Source organism: Pseudophryne corroboree, unplaced genomic scaffold (genome assembly GCF_028390025.1).
Source record: "Pseudophryne corroboree isolate aPseCor3 unplaced genomic scaffold, aPseCor3.hap2 scaffold_969, whole genome shotgun sequence".
NCBI classification, from domain to species: domain Eukaryota; kingdom Metazoa; phylum Chordata; class Amphibia; order Anura; family Myobatrachidae; genus Pseudophryne; species Pseudophryne corroboree.
The window spans coordinates 193,128-204,629 of NW_026970549.1; the positions used below are offsets into that span (position 1 = coordinate 193,128).

The 11,502-nt window shown below is 47.7% G+C and overlaps 1 protein-coding gene across 2 annotated transcripts; it reads right to left on the reverse strand.

Moving 5' to 3' along the window:
• Positions 1 to 484: 484 nt before the first annotated feature.
• LOC135048421 (zinc finger protein OZF-like) lies at positions 485 to 11,065 on the reverse strand. 2 transcript variants are annotated; one of them, XM_063955543.1, is made up of 5 exons: positions 10,886 to 11,065; positions 5,354 to 5,433; positions 5,134 to 5,235; positions 4,692 to 4,988; positions 485 to 2,761 (listed from the first exon to the last, which is right to left on the reverse strand). In XM_063955543.1, exons 2-5 carry the CDS (start codon positions 5,385 to 5,387, stop codon positions 1,593 to 1,595), a joined length of 1,602 nt encoding a protein of 533 aa, XP_063811613.1. In that variant the 5' UTR covers positions 5,388 to 5,433; positions 10,886 to 11,065; the 3' UTR covers positions 485 to 1,592. The 2 variants fall into 2 exon arrangements, with proteins under 2 accessions (XP_063811613.1, XP_063811612.1); XM_063955542.1 differs by having other exon boundaries at positions 485 to 2,764.
• Positions 11,066 to 11,502: the final 437 nt, after the last annotated feature.

The window sequence follows — 11,502 nt, forward strand, 5'->3', positions numbered from 1 at the left end:
GCATCCCAGCACAGATCACCCTGTTGCCACTGCCATCGACACACACTTCTCTGGGAACATACCCTATATACCAAATGTACCAAGATGATTCAATTACCGTAATTCACACCTGCCTATTCCGGGGACAGTGTGTTGTCATCTTCCCCCTCCAGCTCCACATCCTCTGGTAGTTCAGTGTCAGACTGGAGCACCTGTGGGAGTGTACGTTTATGAGAGACCACCAGAGGGGGCTGAGCTGGCTGTCTGTGATCAGAAGTCTTAATAATGTACTCTTCTACAGACTGTTTCAGGGTTTGTCTCTCCTGCTTTGCAGCAGGTGACTTTATATCTGTAATCATTGTTTTGAATGAGTCCAACCATGCAGGTTCCTGCAAAGCACTACCCTGTGAAGGTAGAGAACACTGGGTACAGAGCAGGGACCCCTGGGAAGAGGGTGTAAACTTGGTGTTGCAAGAAGGACACAAAGATTTTTTCTCGGACAAGCTTTCAGCAGAAAACACAGATATTTATATCACAGTGCAGTGACACACAATAGAGAACAGCACAGTAACCCAGACAACCCTGATTGGAGGAACACAGAGAGGACTGGGACCAGCACACAATACCTCAGCTCAGGGCAGGGCTCCGCTGGGTATATTTTACACATGTTATGTGTCCAGCGGTATAACCGCTATATATGCGCTCCCCCCCTTTCTATCAGACCCCCTGGTACCAGTACAAAACGTGGTGCAGAGGCCTCTGTGGAGGAGCAGATTGAGCGTGCAGTCTGTAACCAGCAGCAGGAAATGGCACCTTTCCAGTCTCTGGACCCGCTCTCTGGGAAGCCCCGCCCCTTACATGGCATGCGGACCCTAGCAGATTATACTGACATAAATAGTAAAACCACCTTGTAATACATGTGTATATAAAGAGAGTAACCCTATGTTCAGTGTGCCAGTGTGGGGTCCACAGCAGGCACCGCAGCTCGAGGCCTGTGACTGCCGCACCCTTTTGACGCCATTTGCACCAGGGACCTGCTTACTGGGACCCCTGCGTATTACTCAATGCATCTACTTCGGCATGTTAGGGGTGGCGGCATGCTACTGGCGTGGGCTCACACCCGAGTGTCCTGTCAGCGGGGATATGAACCATTAACTCTTTATTAAGTTGGTTCGGTTCCCACCCTAAGTGTCACAATGTAGGCAGACTGGTGCCAACCAGCGCTGCCTGAAAATAATAAACTAACATAAATTTTGATGAAAACTCTCTGGAGCTCCAGAGAATGCACCCGGCTCCTTGGGCACATTTTTCTAAACTGAGTCTGCTTGAAGGGGCATAGAGGGGAGGAGCCAGCACACACTAATGGACTCGATATATACCCCATGGTACGAATACCACCCCAGTATCCACTAGGATGTTATTGAAAGACAGGTTACTTGCATAGCAGTGGTAGACCAGGGATGATATGATTGTTTCACCCAGTAGCAGCATGCATATTGCAAAAAGCAAAGGAGATAGGACAGGAACTTGAGAAACAATGCATGGCAATTGTGATGATGAGATTAAAAAGGTTCCTCACCTGTGTGATGTCTATTGTGTGAAACAAAGCTGACTTACTTCTCACACTCAGAACATGGAAATGGTTTCTCACATGTGTGAGTTCTTTGATGTCTAACAAGAGCTGATTTCCCTGTGAAACATTCTCCACACTCAGAACATGGAAATGGTTTCTCACCTGTGTGACTTCGATGATGTATAACAAGTTTTGATTTTCGGGTAAAACATTTCCCACACTCAGAGCATGGAAATGGTTTCTCACCTGTATGAGTTCTCTGATGTGTAAAAAGATTTGATTTCTGTATAAAACATTTCCCACACTCAGAGCATGGAAATGGCCTCTCACCTGTGTGACTTCTTTGATGTGCAACAAGATCTGATTTCTGTGCAAAACATTTCTGACACTCAGAACATAGAAATGGACTCTCACCTGTGTGAGTTCTTTGATGTCTAACAAGAGCTGATTTCCCTGTGAAACATTTTCCACACTCAGAACATGGAAATGGTTTCTCACCTGTGTGACTTCGATGATGTGTAACAAGTTCTGATTTTCGGGTAAAACATTTCCCACACTCAGAACATGGAATTAGTTTCTCACCTGTGTGAGTTCTCTGATGTGTAAAAAGATTTGATTTCTGTGCAAAACATTTCCCACACTCAGAACATGGAAATGGCCTCTCACCTGTGTGAGTTCTTTGATGTATAACAAGAGCTGATTTATGTGTAAAAAAATTTCCACACTCAGAACATGGAAATGGCTTCTCACCTGTGTGAGTTTCCTGATGTGAAACTAGATGTGCTTTACTTAAAAAACATTTTCCACACTCAGAACATAGAAATGGTTTCTCACCTGTGTGCCTTCTCTGATGTGTAACAAGAACTGATTTGTATGTAAAACATTTCCCACACTCAGAACATGGAAATGGCCTTTTGCCTGCTTTATCTGTCTGATGGGTAATAAGCTTTGTTTTCTGTGTAAAACATATGGCATCTATAGAACAGGGAAACACTGTGTCTACTGTCAGAGCTGTTACCGATGTACCAATATCAGAGTGATCAGGAGAACATTTCCCTGGATTAGAAGGACCAGCTGATAGAGCTGGATGTATAATTGGGATAATGGGGTTATCTCCTGGAGAATCCTGTCTACTGTCATTATCTTTTATGTCACAATCCGGGGATAACATAAGATGTCCTTCTGAGATATTCCTGCTTGTGTGTCCATCTGCTGGAAATAAAATACATTATGCACATATGAATTTTCATGAAACAAAATAAATATTGTATAGGTTATGTTCAAAAATGGCAAAAACCTATAAATGAGTAGAAAACACCCAGGATGTGTCAAAGTCGAAAAATATTGTAATGCATATACCATGTACTAACCCCATGCACATGCCCGCTGCGCGTGCACTCAGTCCGCCGTGCGTGCACATATCCACAATTTGCGTAGGATCGCTCCTGCGATCATGCGCGTGGTATGGGTAATTACGGTGGAGTTTGTGAGCGCGTAAAGGGTTATTAGAACATTACATATTTAACCCAAATAGTGCATTTTGTACCCATAGTTCCCCTGCACCACATCAGTGAGTATCAACAGTTTAAACAGTTCCAGGACTAAGGGATTCGCCTTTGCATGATAGGAAGGGTCAGATAAAGGTTGGAAGGTGATGTCTAGTATCCAGCTGTAGGGTATTTTAAGGGTAACATTCCGATGTTGGTTAGAGAAAGATCGTATGTACCAGCGTATAGTTATGTGCAAAAGTAGAATATAGATATTAACTGTATTTAATGTATATTATGTATGCGGCGGGAATCCAGAGGATACCACCCACAAGAGCAGTTGGGGAAAGACATCGCCCACATTTTCAAATCAACCTATGACCTCTCCTGTGATGTAAAGACACATCTCTGTGTCCAATGGACAATGAGATTACAGTGACCATTGAATTGTGTATGTAAGTTGTGTATAAAAAGCACATTGTTGCCTGGCCGGTCAGAAGACTCTGAACGCTTTCTACCTGACAAGTGGAGGACCGGCCGGGTTGCGCTTGCGAACATTCTCACGTATGTACATTCTCTGTAGCCATTATTCTGTTGTAGATTTATCTTGTTAGCCTGTAGTGTATAATTTATACTGTTTTACCTTTTGAAATAATCCACTATGGCCTTAGAACCCTGTGGTTTCACTACATATCGGTGTTGTGTCCTCACTTTCCTGCTAGGGTTTAAAGCGGATTTTACTGTATAAGGTTATAGAGTGTATTGATAAGGTGTATGCACTGCGGGTACTTTATACCGCCAGCGCTACTTAAGGTTTAAAGTATAAACATCATTACAGTGCTTCGCGGCACATGGTTTAGAGTGTAACATTACATTGCATTACTAATAAGGTTTAAAGGTTATCAATTGTGTGTGCGCGCGCTGTGCGAACTCTGTACAATCAGCAAATAGCAAATAGCGTACAAAGTGCGTATCGCGTGTATTCAGTATAACGGACATAGCGGCTCCACGGTAAAAGTGTATCTAGAAGTATAGCTTTATGGTTTAAGATGATATCAACATTATCAGATGTTACATTGTACATTATATAATTCTGTAACTGAAATTAACCAGTACTATAGTTCTGCCATTCCTTTTATGCTTAATTAAAAATACTAGGAAGCTTGGACTGAAGTATAATATGCACTCAAAGAGTGTGAGGAGACTGGTCAGATCTCTAGGCTGGTAAAATACAGTGACATGATGTGAGGAGGAGAGCAGGAGTATAATAGGGGCTGATGGCTCCTGCTGTATGAGATACACCAGAGAGTGTGGGGAGGAGACTGGTCAGATCTCTGGGCTGGTAACACACAGTGACATGATGTAAGGGGGGAGAGCAGGAGTATAATAGGGCTGATGGCTCCGGCTGTATGAGATACACCAGAGAGTGTGGGGAGCAGACTGGTCAGATCTCTGGGCTGGTAACACAGAGGGACATGATGTAAGGAAGAGAGCAGGAGTATAATAGGGGCTGATGGCTCCTGACTCCACACTGGGAAAATACATATTCCTCCTTAGTTTGTACTGACAGAGGAGGGTGTAGAATTAGAGATTGCTGTAGTCACTCAGCAAGAATATGTGACTCTTATCTGTAATAAGTGTTTATTACTCACCTGTGCTGATATCTGTAGGGATTTCCTCCTCCTTACACTGTTGATCACCCCTCACATACGTCTCTTCTTCTCCCTCTGTATCTTCTGCCTTTATATCAGTCACATACGTCTCTTCTTCTCCCTCTATATCTTCTGCCTTTATATCATTCACATACGTCTCTTCTTCTCCCTCTATATCTTCTGCCTTCATATCAGTCACATACGTCTCTTCTTCTCCCTTTATATCTTCTGCCTTTATATCAGTCACATACGTCTCTTCTCCCTCTATATCTTCTGTTTTAATATCAGACAGATGTTCTACCTAAAAAGACAAACAAACACTATAATGACATTTGCACACAGTCAGATTAAACTGAGGTGAAACAGTATAATATCAAGACACACACAGCTCCTCTACAGATCATATAGTGACAGTAACTTTGGGTGAGACCCTAAATCCCACCTACCTGATCCTCCTGTGGGGTCCTGTGATTCTCCTCTGTACAATCCTGGGAATACAGAGGACGGGGACATCTCTCTGGGGTATCTCTGTTACTGGGCCCATCTGTAGGAGACACGCAGTGACTGAGTACAGTGTATATATGTGATTATCAGGTAATGTGTGTATATATGGGTCCCCATACCTGCTCTCCCCTGTACAATACATGACAGTCTTCTCTTACCCAGTGATGTGAGGGGCCGGTGATTCTCCATCATCACATCCTTGTACAGACCCCTGTGTTCCTCTATATACTCCCCCCTCCTGCATGGAGACATAGACAGTGACATCATGACACCTTATAGGAACCTGACACACACACAGTGATACAGTCATCACCCAGACACATCCCCTGGTGTTACTGTATAATGCCCCATTCCCAGCAGTCACCTCTCCAGTCATCACCCACACAAGTTCCCTGGTGTTACTGTATAATGTCCCATTCCCAGCAGTCACCTCTCCAGTCATCACACAGACACATTCCCCGGTGTTACTGTATAATGCCCCATTCCCAGCAGTCAGCTCTCCAGTCATCACCCAGACACATCCCCCGGAGTTACTGTATAATGCCCCATTCCCAGCAGTCACCTCCCCAGTCATCACCCAGACACATCCCCTGGTGTTACTGTATAATGCCCCATTCCCAGCAGTCACCTCCCCAGTCATCACCCAGACACATCCCCTGGTGTTACTGTATATTGCCCCATTCCCAGCGGTCACCTCTCCGGTCATCACCCAGACATCCGCTGGTGTTACTGTATAATGTCCCATTCCCTGCAGTCACCTCTCCAGTCATCACCCAGACACATCTCCCGGTGTTACTGTATAATGCCCCATTCCCAGCAGTCACCTCCCCAGTCATCACCCAGACACATCTGCATGTTACTGTATAATTTCCCTTTCCCAGCAGTCACCTCTCCAGTCACCACCCAGACACGTCCCCCAGTATTACTGTACAATGCCTCATTCCCGGCAGTCACCTCCCCAGTCAGTACCCAGACACGTCCCCCGGTGTTACTGTATAATGTCCCATTCCCAGCAGTCACCTCTCCAGTCATCACCCAGACACATCCCCTGGTGTTACTGTATAATGTCCCATTCCCAGCAGTCACCTCCTCAGTCATCACCCAGACACATCCCCTGGTGTTACGGTATAATGACTCATTCCCGGCAGTCACCTCCGCGTTCATCATCCAGACACGTCCACCGGTGTTACTGTATTATGCCTCATTCCCAGCAGTCACCTCTCCAGTCATCATCCAGACACGTCCCTCGGTGTTACTGTATAATGCCCCATTCCTGGCAGTCACCTCCGCAGTCATCATCCAGACACGTCTACCAGTATTACTGTATTATGCCCCATTCCCAGCAGTCACCTCTCCAATCATCACCCAGACACATCACCCGGTGTTACTGTATAATGCCTCATTCCCAGCAGTCACCTCTCCAGTCATCATCCAGACACATCCCCTGGTGTTACTGTATATTGCCCCATTCCCAGCGGTCACCTCTCCAGTCATCACCCATACACATCCCCCGGTGTTACTGTATAATGCCCCATTACCAGCAGTCTTTTTTCCAGTCATCACCCAGACACATCCCCTGGTGTTACTGTATAATGCCCCATTCCCAGCAGTCACCTCCCCAGTCATCACCCAGACATCCGCTGGTGTTACTGTATAATGTCCCATTCCCAGCAGTCACCTCTCCAGTCATCACCCAGACACATCTCCCGGTGTTACTGTATAATGCCCCATTCCCAGCAGTCACCTCCCCAGTCATCACCCAGACACATCTGCATGTTACTGTATAATTTCCCTTTCCCAGCAGTCACCTCTCCAGTCACCACCCAGACACGTCCCCCGGTATTACTGTACAATGCCTCATTCCCGGCAGTCACCTCCCCAGTCAGAACCCAGACACGTCCCCCGGTGTTACTGTATAATGCCTCATTCCCAGCAGTCACCTCTCCAGTCATCATCCAGACACATCCCCTGGTGTTACTGTATATTGCCCCATTCCCAGCGGTCACCTCTCCAGTCATCACCCAGACACATCCCCCAGTGTTACTGTATAATGCCCCATTCCCAGCAGTCACCTCCCCAGTCATCACCCAGACACATCTGCATGTTACTGTATAATTTCCCTTTCCCAGCAGTCACCTCTCCAGCCATCACTCAGACACATCCCCTGGTGTTACTGTATAATGTCCCATTCCCAGCAGTCACCTCTCCAGTCATCATCCAGACACATCCCCTGGTGTTACTGTATAATGCCCCATTCAAAGCAGTCACCTCCTCAGTCATCACCCAGACACATCCCCTGGTGTTACGGTATAATGCCTCATTCCCGGCAGTCATCTCCGCGTTCATCATCCAGACACGTCCACCGGTGTTACTGTATAATGCCTCATTCCCAGCAGTCACCTCTCCAGTCATCATCCAGACACGTCCCTCTGTGTTACTGTATAATGCCCCATTCCTGGCAGTCACCTCCGCAGTCATCATCCAGACACGTCTACCAGTATTACTGTATTATGCCCCATTCCCAGCAGTCACCTCTCCAATCATCACCCAGACACATCCCCCGGTGTTACTGTATAATGCCTCATTCCCAGCAGTCACCTCTCCAGTCATCATCCAGACACATCCCCTGGTGTTACTGTATATTGCCCCATTCCCAGCGGTCACCTCTCCAGTCATCACCCATACACATCCCCCGGTGTTACTGTATAATGCCCCATTCCCAGCAGTCTTTTTTCCAGTCATCACCCAGACACATCCCCTGGTGTTAGTGTATAATGCCCCATTCCCAGCAGTCACCTCCGCGTTCATCATCCAGACACGTCCACCGGTGTTACTGTATAATGCCTCATTCCCAGCAGTCACCTCTCCAGTCATCATCCAGACACGTCCCTCGGTGTTACTGTATAATGCCCCATTCCTGGCAGTCACCTCCCCAGTCATCACCCAGACACATCCCCTGGTGTTACTGTATATTGCCCCATTCCCAGCGGTCACCTCTCCGGTCATCACCCAGACATCCGCTGGTGTTACTGTATAATGTCCCATTCCCTGCAGTCACCTCTCCAGTCATCACCCAGACACATCTCCCGGTGTTACTGTATAATGCCCCATTCCCAGCAGTCACCTCCCCAGTCATCACCCAGACACATCTGCATGTTACTGTATAATTTCCCTTTCCCAGCAGTCACCTCTCCAGTCACCACCCAGACACGTCCCCCAGTATTACTGTACAATGCCTCATTCCCGGCAGTCACCTCCCCAGTCAGAACCCAGACACGTCCCCCGGTGTTACTGTATAATGTCCCATTCCCAGCAGTCACCTCTCCAGTCATCACCCAGACACATCCCCTGGTGTTACTGTATAATGTCCCATTCCCAGCAGTCACCTCTCCAGTCATCATCCAGACACATCCCCTGGTGTTACTGTATAATGCCCCATTCCCAGCAGTCACCTCCTCAGTCATCACCCAGACACATCCCCTGGTGTTACGGTATAATGCCTCATTCCCGGCAGTCACCTCCGCGTTCATCATCCAGACACGTCCACCGGTGTTACTGTATTATGCCTCATTCCCAGCAGTCACCTCTCCAGTCATCATCCAGACACGTCCCTCGGTGTTACTGTATAATGCCCCATTCCTGGCAGTCACCTCCGCAGTCATCATCCAGACACGTCTACCAGTATTACTGTATTATGCCCCATTCCCAGCAGTCACCTCTCCAATCATCACCCAGACACATCCCCCGGTGTTACTGTATAATGCCTCATTCCCAGCAGTCACCTCTCCAGTCATCATCCAGACACATCCCCTGGTGTTACTGTATATTGCCCCATTCCCAGCGGTCACCTCTCCAGTCATGACCCATACACATCCCCCGGTGTTACTGTATAATGCCCCATTCCCAGCAGTCTTTTTTCCAGTCATCACCCAGACACATCCCCTGGTGTTATTGTATAATGCCCCATTCCCAGCAGTCACCTCCCCAGTCATCACCCAGACACATCCCCTGGGGTTACTGTATATTGCCCCATTCCCAGCGGTCACCTCTCCAGTCATCACCCAGACATCCGCTGGTGTTACTGTATAATGTCCCATTCCCAGCAGTCACCTCTCCAGTCATCACCCAGACACATCTCCCGGTGTTACTGTATAATGCCCCATTCCCAGCAGTCACCTCCCCAGTCATCACCCAGACACATCTGCATGTTACTGTATAATTTCCCTTTCCCAGCAGTCACCTCTCCAGTCACCACCCAGACACGTCCCCCGGTATTACTGTACAATGCCTCATTCCCGGCAGTCACCTCCCCAGTCAGAACCCAGACACGTCCCCCGGTGTTACTGTATAATGCCTCATTCCCAGCAGTCACCTCTCCAGTCATCATCCAGACACATCCCCTGGTGTTACTGTATATTGCCCCATTCCCAGCGGTCACCTCTCCAGTCATCACCCAGACACATCCCCCAGTGTTACTGTATAATGCCCCATTCCCAGCAGTCACCTCCCCAGTCATCACCCAGACACATCTGCATGTTACTGTATAATTTCCCTTTCCCAGCAGTCACCTCTCCAGCCATCACTCAGACACATCCCCTGGTGTTACTGTATAATGTCCCATTCCCAGCAGTCACCTCTCCAGTCATCATCCAGACACATCCCCTGGTGTTACTGTATAATGCCCCATTCCCAGCAGTCACCTCCTCAGTCATCACCCAGACACATCCCCTGGTGTTACGGTATAATGCCTCATTCCCGGCAGTCATCTCCGCGTTCATCATCCAGACACGTCCACCGGTGTTACTGTATAATGCCTCATTCCCAGCAGTCACCTCTCCAGTCATCATCCAGACACGTCCCTCTGTGTTACTGTATAATGCCCCATTCCTGGCAGTCACCTCCGCAGTCATCATCCAGACACGTCTACCAGTATTACTGTATTATGCCCCATTCCCAGCAGTCACCTCTCCAATCATCACCCAGACACATCCCCCGGTGTTACTGTATAATGCCTCATTCCCAGCAGTCACCTCTCCAGTCATCATCCAGACACATCCCCTGGTGTTACTGTATATTGCCCCATTCCCAGCGGTCACCTCTCCAGTCATCACCCATACACATCCCCCGGTGTTACTGTATAATGCCCCATTCCCAGCAGTCTTTTTTCCAGTCAACACCCAGACACATCCCCTGGTGTTACTGTATAATGCCCCATTCCCAGCAGTCACCTCCCCAGTCATCACCCAGACAAGTCCGCTAGTGTTACTGTATAATGCCCCAGTCCCAGCAATCACACTTCCAGTCATCACCCAGACACGTTCCCGAGTGTTACTGTATAATGCCCCATTCCCAGCAGTCACCTCTCAAGTCATCACCCAGACACATTCACTGGTGTTACTGTATAATGTCCCATTCCCGGCGGTCACATCTTCAGTCATCACCGAGACACGTCCACTGGTGTTACTGTATAATGCCCCATTCCCAGCAGTCACCTCTCCAGTCATCAACCGGATATGTCCTCTGGTTTTACTGTATAATGTCCCATTCCCAGCAGTCCCTTCTCCAGTTATCACCAAGACACATCCCCTGGTGTTACTGTATAATGTCCCATTCCCAGCAGTCACCTCTCCAGTCATCACTCAGGCACGTCCCCTGGTGTTATTGTATAATGCCCTATTTCCAGCAGTCACCTCTCCAGTCAGCAGCTGAATGATCTTGTTGGTGAGTTTCAGGAACTTCTGGTCACTGTTTCAGTGAGTGAGGTGGAGGCACCGTGATGGGGCTCTGGGTAATGCTTAGTCCGCCTGACACACAAAGATGGCTGCTGGGTGTCTCATGCTCACCGGATGTCTTCCAAACTACTGTGTAATCCTGCGAAATGGGGGAGACATCACTATCACTGTAAATACTCCCAGATCCCCTCATCTCCTCAATTATGTCCCCGTATTATTACTAGACATATAAGTAATGTCACTGTGACATTCCCAGATCTCCTAACCTCCCCAGTCATGTCCCTGTATTATTACTATAGATACAAGTGATGTCACAGTGTTGTTCCCAGATCCCTTCACCTCCCCAGTCATGCCCATGTATTATAACTATAGATTTAAGTGATGTAACTGTGATGCTTCCAGATCCACTCACCTTACCAGTCATGTCCCTGTATTATTACTACAGATATGTGATGTTACTGTGACACTCTCAGACCCCCTCACCTCCCCAGTCATGTACCTGTATTATTACTACAGATATAAGTGATGTCACTGTGACGCTCCCAGATCCCCTCACCTCTTCAGTCATGTCCCTG